Here is a 19,121-nt window from a genome sequence, read left to right on the forward strand (position 1 = left end):
TGATGTTGTACCGTTCAGTTGTGTGCTGTTACTGAATAAACGTCCAAACAGATTAAGCGAAGAAGAGCCAGTTTAGTTGGATCTAAAACTATATCATGCCAACAAGAACCGCTTACCTTCCGCCGCTTGATGAAACTGTTGCCCTCAATCGGCTTGGAATAATTGGCTTCAGAAAGGAAACACGAACACCGCTCTTCCTTTGGCATGCGTACGAGATGATGTACTCAGATATTTTTCCATGGAAGTTAAGCGACGAAACGAGAACAATTTAGGCGAAATTTTACAATACGTCAAACGCGTCTCGACCACCTAATTTACAATGACGTGTAAAAATGAACGTGAACTGGTTTCTTTGTCAGGGTGAGCACGTGCTGTCAAATACTTTCAACCATAAGGAAACAATTAGCGAGTTCTTCAAAGGTGCGTATTTGTAATCCCCATTATGTAAACATATATGCGAATAATTGTTCCTATGCTCCAACTACTTTAATGCAAGAATGCACATCGCTAAGAAAACAACTTAGGAATTCAATCTGTGTGTTTTTTTTTCCTATTAGATTTTTCAAAATTACATTCATGTGTAATTCGGAAATGAGTTGTTGCCATTTTTTTATGAGTGCTTTAGACAATAGCGTTCGTACGTGGAGAATGGGATTTTCTTCTTCACGCCTTTTTCACAAAAAGAGGCAAGCAACTACAGTGCACCTTTTTGAGAATTCAGCCTCGGGATGTTTAAAAATTAAGATCATCTTACGTGTTTCAAAACTACCGAATGACTAGCCAAAAATGATGACACGCGCCCTTTGTTATTTTCACTGTAGTGGTGCATGCAAGTTACTTTAGTTTTTCAAGTGAAAGATTGTGGCTGACGGAAGCATGTCTTGTTTTACCCATACGTGTAAAGGGTTTAATTATTCGTGGTGTTTGTGACAAGGACGAGTTTCCCATGCATTTCACTAAACATGACCAGTACTGCACGAACGTCAGTCCTGGTTGTGGTGAGGATTTTGCAAATTGAACAAAACTGAAAGGACCATTATTGTTTTTCACTGTTTTATTGGTAAATAATAATCTAACATCATGCTTTCCGTAGCGACTGGACGAGTTAGTGAAGCAAAACAAAAAAAAGGTAACTAGACAGAAACGTAAAGTCCGTTAGTTTAAGACATATTTTCAAACGTTTGTAGGGTCTTGCGATTGTTTTGCTTATGTACAAACTTGCTGGCGAGGTTGGCGATCGAGGACAACTTTGCAATTACTTCGAGAATTCCGTCTGCCGTCGTCTACATCTAATTAATAACGAATGATAAAAAACCAAACAAAGTGTGTCAGAAGAAGCTATCATAATTTATCGTGATTATGTTTTCGTCATACCTCTGTCATGGGCATGTTTTTGTGAGACGGCGAAGGTGTAATGGAATCAATTTGTTATTCACATAGAGAGAAATGGGCGTCATATTCGGATAGGGACATGACTTGGGTGAGGTCAGAGGTGATGATGGAGACAGCGTAACCGAATCAACCGATTCGGTGGTGATGGAGCTGTCAGATCTTCCGATGCGGCAGTGACCCGATTCTGGGTCGTCATAGCTCATCGACAGGTCGGCTAAAATTCCCGACTCTACAATCACAATCAAGTTGCAATTTAAAAAGAAGAAAAGGCGGTTAAACGAGGTCGACTTGTGTTGGTTGCGAAATGCAATTACCTGCAGAGCATTGGCTTTGGTTGGTCTTCGATCTGTGGTTATGTAAATTGGCTACTAAAGCAGTAGAGGATGGCGAGTCTTGATGTCCGTTACTGTTCGAACTACGATTGTCATTGACGCTCCCGCTTCCGGACGAAGCCGAAGAAGCAGAGGAGCTGACTGAGATTATCGAGTGAGGCCGCTTGCTGCTACGACTGTCCGAAAGTATTGATCCACACACAGAATGTCGGAATTTCGGTGCTATTCAAATTTTAAGAGGAGAAAGTGGTTAAGTTAGCTTCCAGTTTCAAACAACTAACAGCCCAAACAACTAACAACGCATTTCATAACAAACAAGAGTTTTAATTTACCTTTAGCTAATTGTGCGTAACTGATAGACCGATCATTAATTTGATCTTGACTTGGTCGGATGTCCAAACACGGCTTATTACCAATTCCCATTTCGGCCATTTCTGTCATACGAAGTTCTGTTTGAATTATCGTACTTTGTTAGCTACTAAAGACTCAGACCCGGGTAGTGTACAATGGCAATACCTCTATTTCTCAATGCCTGTTTCCATAGAATGCGCGCTGATGTCATCGACCCACGTCTGTTTAACGTCTGGGTTCGTGGCTTCCATCACGATCGTTTCATTTGGCTTCCGTTTTCGGAACCAAATTTCAAATCGGGTACTCGATTCGCCCATTTTGGCAGTGAAACCTATGTCTGACGTTTTCATGCTATGCTTATAGATATAGATATCCAGATTCTGAAAATAGAAACAAACAAGATTACATTTTTTTTTGTGTTTAAGTCACATTCCTAAACTCGGAGAAGTGCACGGTAATCCGTACCTTGCGTTCCGGATCGCGTTTGGCTTTGCTGAAGAGGATGAGTTCCTCAAAAGAAATACATGGCGTAGACCCTTCTTTCTGCCTTGCCAACAATAGAACTCGCCCTGACGTAAGGAGACGGCCCTGTTCTTTGACGTTGATGTCACAGTCACGTGAGCGAATCCATGGCCAACAAATCGTTGCCGTGTCGCAACTGAAAGCGAACCATTTGCTCGGCACCCAAAAGATCAACGTATTCAGGTTCCTTGTCGCCGCTTTCTTTCAGTAATTGCTTTAACAATAACGCGTATTGCCCATGCGCTGAACTGGTTTCAGCAAATAACTCGCCAGATCCATTTTGTCTCCCAATTCTGTTTGTTTTCTCTATTGAAAAAATAAAATAAAAAAGAGAACAAGGACAAAGTGTCGCAATGAGTAATAATGAAGCCACAGCGGTGAATGAAATCTTTTGTGTGTGTGAGTGAGTTCTGTAAAAATGTATGATGAATACCCTGAAGAATGCCGTTCCATATTCAGCCATCAGGGCGTCGGATTTCGGTTTATTCTTGTTGTAGAGGGCGTAGAGATAAAAATGCTGTTCGTGTCGCAGGAAACACTGGCCCACTAGGAAGGGCACGTTGTGGCAGTGCTCCAGTTCGCGCAGGAAGTAGTGGTGGTGGAAGCCGTAGATTTTTTCAATGTTACCGAAAATGACGTTGCGTTTGCGCGCAGGGGGGTATGTCCTCGCGTGACAGTTCCGGGATATAATTCTAGCAGGCATAAAACGTATACAGCACGCTCATTAGTTTCTTGTTACAAAAGCCAATTGCGTTGAGAGTTCTCACTAGTAGTTGTAAAAGATAAACGAATAGGCAATTATGATTGGTTACCTCGATTATATACTCCAAAGAGCGGACGTAATCACGTTCAGTTTGAATCATTTCCCGCATGGTGAGAAATAAGGTCCTACAGAGAACAATGCATTAGTAAACGTGTCGTTCAGATTGAAGAAACATGAGTGGCAAAGTTGTACTTTTGAGATTTGATGTTGTCTTCGGTGAATCCTGACTCTTGCATTTCGGCAATGGGCAACGATAAGTCGATGGATGAAGCTCTGCACTGCAAGTGGCTGTTGACGGAAATGGGGGATTGGCAGACTGACACTTCCTCCGAGTGATCCTCTTCCTCCTCTGTTTTGCTACACGTACTGGTAACTCCGCTCCCTAAATCAGTCAATCATCTCAATTCGCAATTTCCTTTTGTAAGATATTCAATCAAGCCGTTCTTACTTATCCATCTTATTGCCATCCGAAACATCGTCGACGGGCAATGTGGTCTCCCGTGCCGGACGTCGACAGTTTCCGGTTCATGGCCAACTTCATCCGCGAGCTCCAGCTGGTCGACGATGAAGAATAGCTGGAGAGTGACGTGCCGGAGCTGTAGGACGTTGTCCCGCGCAGCTGGAAGTGGCGGGTAGCCGTTCAAAACCGAATTTGGTTGTTGCTGTTGTTGTTTGGCCAGCGCGTCGGGGCTGGAATTCTTCTTAACACGCAACAAAACGCAATTGCCATCGTCTGCTGCCCTCACCGACTGGTTGCCCGTCTCGTTCTTTTTCCAAATCGGGTAATCTTTACTATTGGATAGGCCATCCACTTTATCCTCGCACGAAGATGACGCATTCAACTCGGCCACGTTCTCGTAGATATTCGTTTCGACCTGACCAAGTATTAATTTGTTAGTCCTTGAATGGATTTATTCATTTCCAGCTAAGAAAAATCTTTACCTCATCCTTGTCTTGTCGTTGTTGCGCTTGATGCTGTTCGTCCTGTCGTTTGGCTTCATCTTCCTTGACGTAATCTGTCAAGACTCTTCGACGAAATTCCAACAGCTCCATGGTTTCTTGACATCTATTCTGAGCCAACTGCAAGAGACAATGCCAAAGAAAAAGGACAATGAAGACACTTATTAATTCTTTTTCTTTTTTTCTTTTGCGAAATCCTTTCAACACGCAATAAAAGCTTCAGAAAGTTAAATGATGTTGAAAAGACGTCAACGTCACATCATTCCTATTCACTAGAATTCTCGAATTTGTTCTTATCTCGAATTTTTCCAATTAAATGTTTGGAAATGATTCATTTTCTACTACATCTCGGCGCCCGATCGAGACTCGTTTTCTTTATACACACAATTGTAAATTGATATATGCACGGCTGTCATGATAGAGGCGATAGCGAAGACAAATGAGATTTCATGAAAGCAACAGCTCGAGGCAGTCAAGAAACTTGAAAGTGGTTAACCTGATGACGAAAAAAGAAAAAGAGACTGCCTTTTTATCGCTCGAATTACCTTGCACTGGTCGAGTAATTTTGGATTGTCAAGTTTACGGGCCAGGGTGTTGAGGTCTTCTAGCGCGGTCGAGTGCGAAATCTTATCCGCGGCCGACAGGAACGCATCCACCTGGTGAAGAAGGTGACTGGCCACGGACGGAGGACAAGGTTGTTGGTCCAGCTTGAGTTTTGAGGCCAGTTTCATAGCCTCTACGCCCCATTCGTAGGCCTTTGTGGATCGACAAACATAGAGAAAATCAAGAAAATAAAGGGTTATTACCCTTGCCAGCATCATCTCATTGTTCAGCAAAGGAGAAAGTCGTCCTTCGTTTGCATTCCTCCTTATTTTTTTCCCCATTTTTATCTCTGAAAAAGGGCAGTTAATAAAAAATGAACCCGGGACTCGCCACCAAAAAGATACGGGTAATAGCCTTCGAGGACGTTCGTCTCTCTTACTACATGCTCAAGGTTGTTACCAGAATTTTCTCTTGCTGGCTCTTTTTTTTTTCGGAAAGGGAAAGTTTCTCCCTGCCCTACGGCGCGGACAAACAACACGCACTCTCCATCTTAAGACGCTAAAGCTATATTACAATCCTTAAGCCATAAGAATTTGTTTTTTTCTTTTCTTCTTTCTTATCATAATTCCTGTTTCCAATCTTTTATTTTCTCGGAAAACAAAAAGAAAAAGAATAACATCGAATCCTAAAACAGAGCTTTTCTTTGATGTGACATTCTCCATTTTTGAAGTTCTCCCGATATGTTGGATTGTGTTCACGCTAGGGCGATTCGGGAAACCAAATAAGGGATGAGACAGATAGCGATCTTTGATTGCGGAAAATTGCGCAGGATGTGACGAGTGTTGACTGGCCCGTGACACAGTTAAGCTCGAAAAGACAGTGGGTGGAAAAGAGTACGCGAAACAAACGAGGGAAGGAAGCCGCCATCTTTTGGCCCCGTCAATATTAAACACTGCAAAGCGTCTTTAATAGAAGAATATAAAGAAATAACTGTTTCGCTGGAAGGAGAAAGAGGCGGAGGAGAACGTCTCATTCTATACAAACGCGAGTTTATTCATACAAAACAATTGCTGCAAACTTCCTCTTTTCTCTATCCCCGCCTTGAAGTGATTCTCAATTCAAGGTGCCACTCACTTCCGTGCCATTCAAAAATGAAAAACAAAATATGGACGATACACGACACACACAAAAAAACAACCGTTTTCTCGCGTTCTACTTATCGTCGCATTCAAGAACCGACTATAAATAAGTTTTTTCCACCCGAAAAAAACTCTATGGGATTTTTCTACGTCGTGTTTTAGTCACGAAAAAACCCACACAATATCAAGATAGCTGGCGAGGTGTTTTATTAACCTCATCAAAAAGAAAAAAAAAAAGAAAAAAAAAAAAGAGGAGATGTACTGTAAATAAATTATGCATAAATTATGATTTTTTGTTTGTTTCACGTACCTTATCGAGGAGTTCATAGCAACGGGAGGTATCCTCCAATCGCTCGCGGGTATCGTCCAGTCGATGACCGAACTTGGAAAGCTGGGATTGCAGCGAAGAGGCAAGGTCGAGGATACTGGTGTTGCTGCTGGATATCGTACGACCGGCACTGGAGCCGACAGGATCTTCGGCGACCGCCAACTGTTCGTCTCTCGACTCAGCGGGAACTAACGTAGAGCCCGGAGTGGCCGTCACGCCGGAATCTCGCTGCAATTCTTCCAGTAGTTCTTTACCTTTGACAATTTGTTTCTTGGGTGCCAAAGAAAAATAAAATGAAATGAAAATCAGATAAGAATCAAAGTTATGTTAAAAGCATTTAAATCTCCTTTTAAAACAAAATTTGAAACGGGGTAGATGGGAGAAAGGAAATCTAATAAGACACACACAGTCCACAAGGGGTTTTTGTGTTCACGTTATAACTAGAGGGCAGAAACGTTGGGACAAACAAAAGGGAAAACAGAAAGGGGTTATTTTGAAAACAGATTTCAATACAATGGGCCATTTTGTTCCTGCTTCTCTTTCTCTCTTTTGCTACGCAGTTCAATAACGCGGAAGGGACGCGGAGAAGAGAAAGTGACCCGGTCCCGCGCCGCGTTATTACAAGAAAACCTTGCATTCGACCGGAGAGTCATGTAGAAAGGGAGAAGTACGATGAAAGAAAAAAAATACATATACTTGAGTGCAGAAAAAGTGAAAACAACCGCTAACTAAACACCAGGTTCAACGTGATTTTTTTTTTTACTGTCTTGTTTTGTTTTTTTCAAGAAACTTGCTAATGAACGTTGGCGACAGATTGAAATCTTGAAAGACGCGAATGAAGGAAATTTGACAACAGACAAGCAAAAAACAATGGAATAAAGAATGAAATAAAGAAATGACTTTTAACAAAAAGACACGATGTGAATATATTACAAACGAGAATTCGGTGCTGTGGCGCTTACGGGAAATTCATAGGCCGCTCACGAAAAAAATGTATAGCCAAACTTATTATTGCCGTTGGTTTCGCTCCAATGACTATGTCGTTTGCCTTCTGGAGCTGAGAAAAATCCGACGCTTAAAAAAACAAAAAAAAAAAATCCCGTTGCGCGTGAATGATTTTGGCCGACTTGATATTCTAGCGGATTGTATTACTAATATGTTTTTGAAAAAAAAAATAAATGGTGATAAAAACTAAGATAAAGAAAAATTCCCGACCAAGTCCACGGACAACAGGCCCCTTACAGAAAACAAAAAAACAAAATGATGAACTGCTTCATTATTCAAGATGCCAGAAGGACCGTATTCGACGTGGGCATTAAAAAAAAAAAAATACGAAGAATAAAAAGAGGCTGCTGAGAGTGACGTTTAAAGAATTCCGAATAGAAAAAAAAAATTGTTGGCCGTCATCAGCGTAGCATCGTAATAAATTGGAACGCAGCAAAAGGTTCAACTAACGGAGCTAGCCTATTCGCCTTTTATTTCATTTGGTGGTAGCTGGTACGTGCGCTCACGCTGATATACTAGCGAGCTAGCCAGCTGACGCTTTTCTTTCACTATATCTCGTTCAATTGGCTCATAGAGACGGGCGTTCGGACCGCTACTACTTGAAGCAGCGGCCAACAAAAGGGCACCTCAAGTACCACCAGCGGCTACGTCGGTAAAGATAAGCACACGGCGAGAACAGTTAGACGGAGAAAACGACCTTGGCAGTTGCTGAGAGCTCTCTTCAACATGATGTATCGTCGTCGCAATCATCGCCGCGGAAGATCGTCAACCACTTGAATCGGGAGCAAGGACGTCGTGCCCGATCGACCGGGCGCCTACCCGTCTTGTCATCGGCAAGGCCGATGGCGGTTTCATTTTTAATGAATGCACGAAGGCATTGGTCCGGAAAGGCTACACGGGTATGGAGACGACGGCCTGGTTTCTTCATTTTAATACATTGGGATAATCAAAACATGGGTCGATCAGCCCTGAAGGAGTTGCTGCAACTGCGGTCATAAGGGCGTCAAGTAGGGCGGATCGCCCTCACTGGGGGTCACTTTACACTTAGATGGATTCCCAGCGCTTCTGTTGATGATCCAGGTCGTGTCTACAATGAAGACCCCAATCAATTATAGGGGCACCAGCACAGTCTATTGCGTTATAGCTTTCGCTGGCTAAGGAAATGATGAAAATATATCATTACAACTAGACCCCAGAGTCTTTCCTTGTCATTCTTCTACTACCCCCCCATACTGTGCCGAAAGTGGCTCTACATTGTACATGTTGACAATTCAGACTGTAGACATGCTCGCTCTATCTCTAATAATGACGCTAACAATCCAAATGGTCCCGGATGTACACGCGTCCTCGTTTTACTCGCACTAATCAAAAGAATACCCTCTCCCTTCTCTCTCTCTCTCTGTGTGTCGTTGATGCTCTTTTCGTACATGTGTAATCGATTAGATTTGGACACCGAAATGCCACGCTAGCCGCGCACGCTATACACGCCAACAGCTTCACTTATGTTATGGATGAGAGAAAGATGCGCTTGCCAACACGGTCAACTGTATCCACAATGTTCCATTATCATTTAGAAAGGCTATTTTTTTTTTCTATTACTAAATTCATAACAAAATCCTCCCAGAAAAAAAACAAAAAACACTGGTTACGAACATACTACTGTGTCATTGTGCGCAGGTGTTTGAGCGGTAGGCAAGTTGTGTTGGCACACATTTGCGCTTGAGGTTCGGCTGCGAGTTGACCGATTCCCCAGGAGGCAATAGAACGGTTGTTTTGAGATGTTTCCATCTCTGAGCATCATCTAAAAATCTCCCATCCCATTTTGCTGTTAGGGCTATCGGCAAACATGTACACACAATGTTCCGTAAGATAGGAGGGAGCGGTAGCGCAGGTTACACGTTATTTTGACCAATCGCGCCGAGTACCGCTGCTCCAACTAAATAGTTTATCCTACGTGATTTTTTTTTGACGGATTATGGGTTTGAAAAAAAAAACGCAGCAACCGAATGCTTACGTGTATAAAGTGGTTATTTTTTGTTTTTGCTTGTTATTTATACTTTTTTTTTTTTTTTAATGGATGCAATACTCTGGCATTTGCCTGCAAGGTTCAGAAGAGACGGGTTCTAAGAGCCTTCGGTCGCGGATGCTTGCTTCTCGCCAAGTCCAAACAATTTTCGGTGATGAAATCAAAAACTAAAGACAGATAACGAGTGCGGGACATTTCCAAACCCGTTCATACACACACACAAAATCCATTTGGGATGACTGAACCATCGAGCCTTTGGAATGTTCAAAGACGATCACGAATCATATATAGAATGGAAAGGATGGATGGGGATTTTTTAAGTTTGTCGGGACTGGAGAAGAGTCGGCAGAGAAAGTGCCACGTCGTGCATTCGATTCCATCAAAGAAAATGACAATCACGATAAAATCCAAGTTCGTCGTCGCTACGAGAGGGGACAACAAAAAAAAACAAACAAACAAAAAACTCCCCCCAAAAAAAAACAAACGACAACAACAAAAAGAAAAGTGAAAAGAAAGGCAAGAACCGAACGCTCGTTTGAAAACGTTGCCACTTGGACGCCCTGGCCGGATATTTAATGGGGGGGGAAAACCAACAACTTTTCTTTTGCAGCCGCCTCCGGGTACTGGAAAGTCCCGAGGCCAAGTGGCAACTTCCATGTCTCAATATTAATTATGAAATATGACAATAGGCAAACAAATAAAAAACAAAAAACAAGAATCCAATCAACCATTAACGATGGCGTGTTTGAGACTCCAACAGTCATGGAAATACAGACGGTTTTTAAAGGCCCTTTTAACCTATGCACGATTGGAATGCCGTCGTTTTTGACGATCCGATTCGCTCACTAAATTAGACGAAAGGATATTTAAAAAAAAACTGCAAAACTTTGGTAAAGGCGGTCGTTCAACCGTCACCACTTATTAGTAAATCCAACTATTTACAGCGGAAAAATAAGTCGTTTATCAAACGGAGATGGGGGGGACGTTGGATTGTTCCGCAGTTAGCATTGAATATTCATGGCGAATTAGCAGTGGGCGAGCGTTTGACACGCGCCAGAGATCAAGTCGATATTTATCTAATAAATCCATAATTCAACAGTTGGCCCTATGTTTGCGAGGGTAGAAAATTAAAAAGGGCTGCTTATGTGAGAGATTACTGGAGAGGGGGGGGGGGATTTTTCTGGCAGCATATGGCCAGTTATTGCCACAAACTCCACGGCCACAAAACGAGGGGGGAGAAGCATCGAAAATAACTTAGCCAACAGATCAACTGTCAACTGGAATCAGCACACACACATATTGTACATATTAAATTATGTTGGTAAGAGTTGGGAAACAGCCCGTTGTGTTCGCATTTCATCTGTTGCAGCCGCTCCGGTTTTTTTAGGGGTCTTCGCAAGCTGACCCCGAGCGACACAGTCCATTGGCCGTCAAATAAACGACAGAAATTAAATGTCGGAGAGGGACATTCGCTTTGTGTAAAGGCGAGAAGAGGGTGAAGTTGACGCAGTATTGGAAAAATAAGAGACGCTCTCCTCTCAGCGTTCCTCTTGTTCGCAATCGCCGAACAAGAGGGCGCACACACTAAACACAGTGATGGAGGGGAACGAGCAAAAAGAAAAGAAAAATGTTCTCTTATTCTCTCGTTTAAAGAGGGAAAAAACCATCTGCCGGGTTTAGTTACGCCCTCTTCGATAACCCGACGACGACCCAAACACGTGACAGATATACATAAAAGGCCGCCTACACAAAGGGGGGATGAAGAGGAAAGAAAAAAAAAAAAGCTGAGGGGGAGGTTCATCCTCCCTTGTTCCGATCGTCCCCTCTTTTTTGTATGAATATAGGGATCCAGCCTCTTTTCGATGCACGAAGAACGTTCTCGTGTAAACATTCATCCGTATAGCACAGCTGAATAGACTTTGAAAAAAGGGAAATGTAAAAAAGAAGATCCGCATCCATCCCCTCGTTGAGCTCAAAAGGATAAAACATTTTTTTTTTGCTGTCAAGAGGAGGACGATCTGTTATATCATGTTCTCCACTTTGTATAGCCGTGTGCGGATTTTCTTTCCGTATCCAAGGCAACCGCTGCTACGATCGTTCAAATCACTCGTAGGGATCCTTTTTAATTGAGCCATTGATAACTATAGAAACGGAAAGTTCATCGCAGTCATTGAGTTACTTCGCTTAGTTATCGTCGCATGGAACAATCAACGAATTCCACAATTCGTCGGCCATCCTTCTCCGTAAAAATCAAACAACGGGAGTTCAAGGAATTCGATGGGGTTAACGGTTCATCGGATACGCATCCGACCAAAGCAAAAAAAAGGAAAGATTAGGATTCTCTAGCCGGCTACACATTATCTGATTATTTTAACGTGAGAACATCCTCGTTCGTTACCCAATTCGTCGAATTTGCAAGAGTAGTATTTCTTAACCAGCGATTCGTACACACACACACACACACATATAGAGAAACATGAACGCGCAATTCCAAGGCAACCGACTTCCCGGAAGACGACTACCGTGCGATCAACAATCCAGTCGTAAACATCAGAAAGCTGAGACAGATTGACAGGCTAACCGACGAATGCAAATGAGCTTCAGCAAACATATCCATCTATCTCGAAAATTGTTATTTGTCAGTTTCTCCTGTGATCGCCGATGCTTTGGCAACATAAAAAAAAAATGAAAAAAGGTTTTATTTTTGGTTCTATTCTTTATTTTGGCGTGTCTATTGTTTCTTCTCAGAAGACGTCGGTTGCCCCGTTGTTGATGAAGGCGCGACGAAATGTTGTGGGTGAGAGAAAGTTACGTGCTTCTCATAGAGATCGATGCGATTCCTACACTCTCGCTCGCCTATACGATCAGAGCTTTCTCGAAACGCGGAAACGCACGATAATCCCGGCGACCTCTGACGCACCCCTTTTGTTTCCTTATTCTCATATCGATATATGACGATGTTTAAAAAAACAAAAAAAAAAACAAAATGCGAGTTTGATAGGAAAAACACGCATCGGAAGCATCGAGGAGAAAGAGAGAGAAATCTTTTATAGAGCAGCAGGCGAAAAGTTTAGTGGGTGATTCACGAAATCCAAAAACCGCAACAACTTGTATATACGCCGTACAGAAGAAGGCCGAATATTTAGTATGTTTTCATGATACGAGCTCGTTAGATTCTTTGCTTTCACCCTGAAAACGAGAATCCAATTTTCTTGTTGTTTGGCTGCGTATAGGCCAAACGGGCGGTTGGCCACGGCCGCGCTGCTCCGGAAAAAAACAAAAAACAGACACAAACAACCTCGAGAGCCAATAAACAATGCTAATGACAATGGCGATCGTGTAACGTAATTTTGTTCTCGTTATCGTCCACTAGTAGTCGACCATAAGAGCCAACAGATTACGCCATCAAGTGTTCTTCCAAAGACTATCACGATGATGAGACTAGCCAAACAGTTTGAGGTGCCCGCGGAAGATGAAGGGCGGTCCCGAGATTATTTTTTTTTTTTTCTTTTTCCAAAACTCATTATTCTCATTTTCACCGTCTTTTGTTGTAGCATAAACACGGCAATAGCAGAAAATTTTTTCTTTTGTTTTCGTTTGTTCCAGTTATGAGGTCGGCCATCAACATTTCGTTTCGTGATGACTGGAAGGTGGACTCGCATCGTTGATCATCGAGTTCACTAGACTTTATCACGTGTAAGATGCAGGTCTGCCTCCGCTGTATACCGTGCACACTGTTCTTTTGGCATCACCCAGCCCAGGTGGCTATGCCAATGCCCTGCGAGTTTCGAGAGGTCCAGAGCAACCAACCCCCAAAAAATCGAATTCTACGAAGAAGATGGCAACGAAGTAACTAATGTCCAGCGGTGAAATTGGCGCCTTTTTTTTTTTTTTTTTTGAATGATGGATACGTCAAATAACTAAATAACGCCATGCCTGAAGCCAAAGAGATCTTCGCTAGAACGAAATACGAAACGGGGCGACCTGTGCTGCGATCATACCTGGTGATGATAGGGCGGGGATTCGGTGACGGCGGCGAACCTATTGGCGCTGTACCACGCATCAGAATGCCTCTGGTTTATCCAAATTCGATTGACGCCCGACGGGGCGGAACTGTTGCGCAGTGTAATCGGCGGCAGGTAATGCTGATGCTGTGGATTTTTGCGGGTGACGCAAAGCGGATGCTGGTGATGGAATTCGCTGGAAGGCACGCGCTTGATCCGCACCAAACGACAGCCCGTCTCACTCGGCCTGGCGACGCTCATTTCTTTTTGTTTCGTCTTTTTTTTTTTTCAAGTGTAACCCAAATGACGCATTCGCAACGTGATAATTTGATCTTTTCTTGAAGGATTTGATTGTTTGCTCTTTTGTCAGCTGGCTCTCAATAAAGGAAAAATCTCGTTCCTCTACCACCCGCGCACTGAGCAATAACGTCACTAGGTCGTCTGCCTCAACAAACGGAATCCGTTAGGCTCACTATTATTAATTTTGATGAGATGCATCAGCAACACCAGATGCTGATGCCACTGTCAAGATGAAACGGAATCCTCCGGGCGATCAGGTATGTAAGGTAGTCGTCGAATGAATGATCAACGGCCATAACGGCAAGTTTTCACTCCAACAGCAATTTCCTTGTCCGTCTTTCAAATTCACGTTTTTTAAATAACAAACACGTTGAGAGAGAGAGAAAGAACTAAACTGAGAGAGCGAACGATTCGTGCGTACTGATCTGAGCAAGGACGGCACCGAACTGTCAGATAGCCCCACCGCAGGACTCGAACATACCCCACTAGTCTGCTAACCCTGAGTCGCTGGATAACACCCGGCGTCAAGCCAAAGACGCAACAGAAAGAAGGCGGCCTCAACACTACGCCCGGATTGATTTGTTCTTTCCTCGAATTTTTCGTTTTTATATTCAATTTTGAATCCTTTTTTTTTTTTTTTGTAGGTAATATTATTTATCTTTTCTCAAGTGAATAAATAAATCGAAACCCTTTCTTTGTTTTGCTATTCGTTTTCGAAGTATTAGCTTAATGCATTTGTTAATCACACGGGATTTGAACTGATTTCCATGTGATACGAGGCACTCATTGAACTCGAAAAGCCAGCTGCCTAGCAAGAAAAAAAGCTTCTGGGATGTTGAAGAGACTGGTAGAGGCTTTTAGTGCTGGTGAACGTCCTCGCTTCTCGGCTCGTTCACCTTGCCACGTCTTCAAACGCTCTTTACACGCAAACACAAATGCACACGCTGGACAGAGACAGACGCCCATCCATGTAGTTTGTTTTCGTTTTTGCATTCGTATGTTTTATTTTTCATTTATTATTATCATTTTTTTTTTTTTTGTAAAGCGCTAACAGCGTGAGATTAGCATCGTCAGCATCCGCCTAATAAGCAACTTTTCATAAAGTCGATCCGGCAGGGTCGAAGAACAAAAGACCCTTTGCCCGTCATTTTGACTAGGCTCCATCAGCAGGCATATTTTGGTTGAAAGTAGTAAAAAAAAAAAATCCCGCTTTGAAATCGACTAATGAAGTCCCGTGGTTGCGTTCATCACAAACGCACGTACCGCTCGAAGCTAACGATCCAATGACGTGACTGTCTTGTTTTGTTCCAACTCTTTAATAGCTCATTTTAGCCGTGAAACATACGTATACACATCCACATACAGACACTCGAGAAGAATACAGCAACATAAGAAATAAAGGTATCGGCTCTGATGGAGCGTGAATAATCAGTCTCGTCCCAGAAACCCGACACCGAACGAGACGCTCGGCGTCGACGACGAAGGGCGGCCCGTGATTTGATCAGCTCACGTTTTGGGCTTTTGTTTTTCCCATGACGATTGCGACGTTCGTCCACCTTCCCCCTGCTGCTACGCTGACTGATTTGAGCCTACGAATTTTTTGGGAGGGAGATGTCGGACGAGATTCTACACAGCGTTATTACACGGTGTCTTACAGAATACGAAGAGAGTCTGAGACTATAGAAATAGAAGGAAAAACAATTCCCAGGTTCTGTACGGTCGATCGTGCACGACGATAGAAGCAATAACCTAAACACCTATAAGCTGTGACAAGGCCGGCCAGTAGGTACTGGGACTCTTGTGAGGATCTTGACCGCAGCACGATAGAATCGAGCTCACTTAAATGGCGTGACGTTAGCTTGTATACTTGTTTCTATCCACCATTCCACATACATAAAGTGCATATGTGTGTGAAGGATACGCGTAACATAAAAATGAAAAAAAAAAAGGCCAACATTCGGACAAACGACAGATGGTACTGCTGCTGCCTCTTCATCTACCTCTTCTTGGTTTTTCTCCTCCTACTTTTCCCCTATTCTATTTGCCCCTTATTTATTTTCTATTTTTACTATTTTTTTTTTTTTTTTACTTCTTTGAAAATGTGCAATAAATCGCGGCTGCTCCGTCACGGTCAGGTGAGTGAACTTGGCACTGGCCTTCCATCTTTTTCTTCCGCTTCCAATGTTGGCCTTTTTGTTACACGTTTGAACGACCAGCCCCGTCCACGTCTCTAGTGTTTACACCCAAAGCTTGGGTTTTTTTTTTTCAAAAGGGTGAATTATAAAACTATACACGTGGCTATTTGGGCAAACTAAATGATAAAACTGATTCAAGCAATGATGGAACCAGGTGCGCGTCTTCGAAATGTAGAAGAATTCCGGTGTAATTCGACTTGTTTCTCTTTCTTTTTTTCGCTACTCTTTACGACATAATAATGTGAGAATTCAACTGGAAAGTAATCGAATTTTTTTGCAGTATTCGCACGTTTTTGTTTTCTCCGGTGTTTTTTGTTTTTGTCACATCTTTTTATAAGAGCAGATTTTCTCCATTGTTATTCAGCTGATCGAAAACGCCTCTCGGAAAGAGAAAGAAACAACAGCAAAATGATCCGAAACGATTAACATGGAGACCTTTTCATTACTGCGTGGATTCATCACAGCGATACAAATTGCTTAAGAGTCACCTTTTTTTTCCTTTTTTTTTAAAGTGAAATTGGGTCAAAAAGTTCTACAAAATATCGCTGTTTTCTTTTCCATCCACATCCTCAAATAAAAAAAGCGATTAAGCGATTCACCTTTGAAATATTTTGATAGCGGTGAAAGAATTTTTTCGTTTAAAAATAAACAAAAAATCTGATGCGCTATGGAAGAAAAAAAAAAAAAAAAAAAAAAGAAAGAAGGTGTCCTCTTGTTTGCCGACGGGCTCTCGAATTATGAGCCATATTTCGCCCTGTTCACGGTATTCCAGGCATACCAGCGAGAAGAGACGTTAATTGCACGCTTTCAGGAAAAGGAACTTGTGAGGATATACAGCGTGTATACTATACATGTAAATGTATAGTAAACATCTTTCTTTCTTCTCGTTTTATCGCCTTGTACTACACTTCTTTCAGTTAACGTTAAGTACAATACCCGAAACCGGGTCAACCGGAGCCATTTTTTGTTGGATACATTTCCGAACCAAGATTGTGGAAGTAACGCGCTCTGCCACCTAACCATCCACCACGGAACAGGCACGGTTACAGCATAGACAATTCCCAATTATCCTCCTTGGCTTTAGATTTTTTTTTTTTCCTGGTGTGGCGACAAAACGTACGACCGTGCTAAGCCGAGGAATTGCTTACACAACGATAACGAAATGAACAACATCGACATACGCACGTCTATTTTCATCGCATCAGTCGTCAACTTCTCTTTACGATTCTCCTCGTAGGAAACCTTGACAGCTCTCTAATCGGGTAAACTTTACCCAACATTTCGAAGTGAACGATCGATTCACTACGGTAGTGGCGGAACATTTTTTATGTTCAAATTACAACCAAATGTTGGCGGATGAAATGAAAGGCGGAAGCGCGTCACGTGTGCTCTCACCGAACAGAGAATGACGGCGCGGAAATGCGACGCTGAATATTTAGCAAACGGACTGCCGGATGCGCATTCGAAACGCGCACACGTCAGTTTCCCCGAGCCGGTTTTTTTTTTTTCTCAACAGGAAAAACAAATTAAAGGAAGAATTTAATGTGACGAAAGAGGAACTTGCGTCTAAAAGCAGAGAAGTATTGCATCATTTCCATCTGGGATTCAAAACATTCTGTTACTTTCTATCAATAAAGGAAGTTGTTGTTCAACATGTATGACACGGCTAATACCGCTTCTGGTTTTTTCGCCTCCCGCCTACTTTCTCAACTGCCAAATTTACGTTTATACGAAGTACAGAGATTTTCAGGAAAGAAAGAAAAAAAAAACGAAATCATAAGTTACAGACTGCTGTCATAAGCGGGCCGTTTCTTAGGTAATTGACGTGAAGGCTGTGAAAAGTGCGGCTTCATTTAGTCGAACCAGGTCACCAACCACCACGGCATGTAAAAAAAAAAACTATCCTGCACTTTCAGCCAAACTCGAAATATATATATATATATATAAATCGAGCTCGAGATTGACCTTAAAGACCTCGTCGGTCTCTTTTTTTCTTCTTCCAAAACCTCAGCTCGCACTGATGTGACGTCTTTCTCGGTCTCTCTTTCCCTCCCTTTTTTCACCTAACTGACAATGAAAGTAGGCTGACACATTTCCCACCTGCCGATGATCGCTCGACTTCCCAATTCGAGCGTCAGGTAAGCATAGTGTTCAACCTTACGCCGTATACCACCTCTCTGTTTTTTTACACTGAATTCGAACTCTTCTCACGACTGAGCCGATTCTGACAGATTTTTACGGGCATCCGTATAATTTATCACTACACGCTATTAGCTGTCTCGCATTAACGCCATCGATACTAAAGTTGCATAGCAGGATCACGTTGGAGAAACAAAATGAAAGAGGGTTTGTAGAATGAAAGAAAATATCTTTCGAACTTACCTGGGCTAGTATGAGGAATCGTTGAAACTCTCGCTGTTGCGACTTGGCGGCGGCTAACGAGTCGGCCAGCGTGACGTGATAGCGTGACAGCGTTTCCTCACCTTTCCGACACAGCCAAGAAAGGATCTAGAATAGGAAATGCAAGTCTGTGTTTTAATATCTTGTGATTGGAATGTGGAACGGCGATCAAGTGGCAGACTACCTGAAACAAGATTCACACGTAATAGGGATAAGAGAACGAGTGAGCAATCGACCCCTGCGCCGTTCCCATATTGCGTTGAAGCAGGTCGACAGGTGTCGCGTGCATTTAACGAACAAAGAAAAGTTTCAACAGGTGCAGCACAGTCTTAAAATTTTTGTGTCCCTTTACTGCATTTGTGTATTTTTTGGATTCACATGACGCAGACGAAGTCTTTTATTACGGCCTATCAATACGGCGTTTTACACTCTTTTGAATTCGATAATAAAGAGAGTCAACAGGCAGTTTTGTCTATGTCATGTGAATCCTCAAAACCTTACGAAACTAATATTTACGTGGACCAGCATAAAACGTTCTTTTTTTTCTCTCAAATGGGTTTCAAATCGCCAAAAGACAGTCGTAACCAGTATTACCTGGTTAAGAAACATGACAGGTAACAGACTTCGCATGTGCAGACGTAATAAACTTGTGCATAACAATGCCATCTACTGTTTGCATAAAAACTTTTTGGTTAACGACACCTAGTGGTGTTTTTAACAACTCCCCTACGCCATCTAGCGGACATAAAAGTCATAGGGTTTTTTTTCCAAAGAAGAAAACAAAATTATCGGTTGATGAGCGCTTTTGAATTCCAGCCTTCAAACACGCAAAACAAGCAAAAAAAATTTAAAAAAAGGGTG

At 42.5% G+C, this 19,121-nt stretch overlaps 2 protein-coding genes across 4 annotated transcripts in view; both read right to left on the reverse strand.

Annotated features, from left to right (window-relative positions):
* Positions 1 to 1,364: 1,364 nt before the first annotated feature.
* Positions 1,365 to 2,694, reverse strand: LOC123475513 (pleckstrin homology domain-containing family G member 4B-like). Its single transcript, XM_045178287.1, has 5 exons — positions 2,541 to 2,694; positions 2,241 to 2,455; positions 2,057 to 2,173; positions 1,707 to 1,946; positions 1,365 to 1,621 (listed from the first exon to the last, which is right to left on the reverse strand). The coding sequence occupies exons 2-5, from the start codon at positions 2,284 to 2,286 to the stop codon at positions 1,380 to 1,382; spliced, it is 645 nt and encodes a 214-aa protein (XP_045034222.1). The 5' UTR covers positions 2,287 to 2,455; positions 2,541 to 2,694; the 3' UTR covers positions 1,365 to 1,379.
* A 568-nt stretch (positions 2,695 to 3,262) lies between these two features.
* LOC123475512 overlaps positions 3,263 to 19,121 on the reverse strand; it is a 40,888-nt gene continuing 25,029 nt past the window's right edge. For all 3 annotated transcript variants that reach the window (XM_045178282.1, XM_045178283.1, XM_045178284.1), the window contains 8 exons: positions 18,243 to 18,368; positions 6,313 to 6,600; positions 4,866 to 5,075; positions 4,303 to 4,440; positions 3,809 to 4,235; positions 3,553 to 3,741; positions 3,410 to 3,485; positions 3,263 to 3,289 (listed from right to left, as the gene is read on the reverse strand). In XM_045178282.1, the coding sequence (XP_045034217.1) occupies positions 3,457 to 3,485; positions 3,553 to 3,741; positions 3,809 to 4,235; positions 4,303 to 4,440; positions 4,866 to 5,075; positions 6,313 to 6,600; positions 18,243 to 18,368 (1,407 nt within the window). In that variant the 3' untranslated portion in view covers positions 3,263 to 3,289; positions 3,410 to 3,456. The remainder of the gene's footprint in view (positions 3,290 to 3,409; positions 3,486 to 3,552; positions 3,742 to 3,808; positions 4,236 to 4,302; positions 4,441 to 4,865; positions 5,076 to 6,312; positions 6,601 to 18,242; positions 18,369 to 19,121) is intronic.

Source organism: Daphnia magna, linkage group LG8 (assembly GCF_020631705.1).
Source record: "Daphnia magna isolate NIES linkage group LG8, ASM2063170v1.1, whole genome shotgun sequence".
In the NCBI taxonomy this organism is placed as follows: Eukaryota; Metazoa; Arthropoda; class Branchiopoda; order Diplostraca; family Daphniidae; genus Daphnia; species Daphnia magna.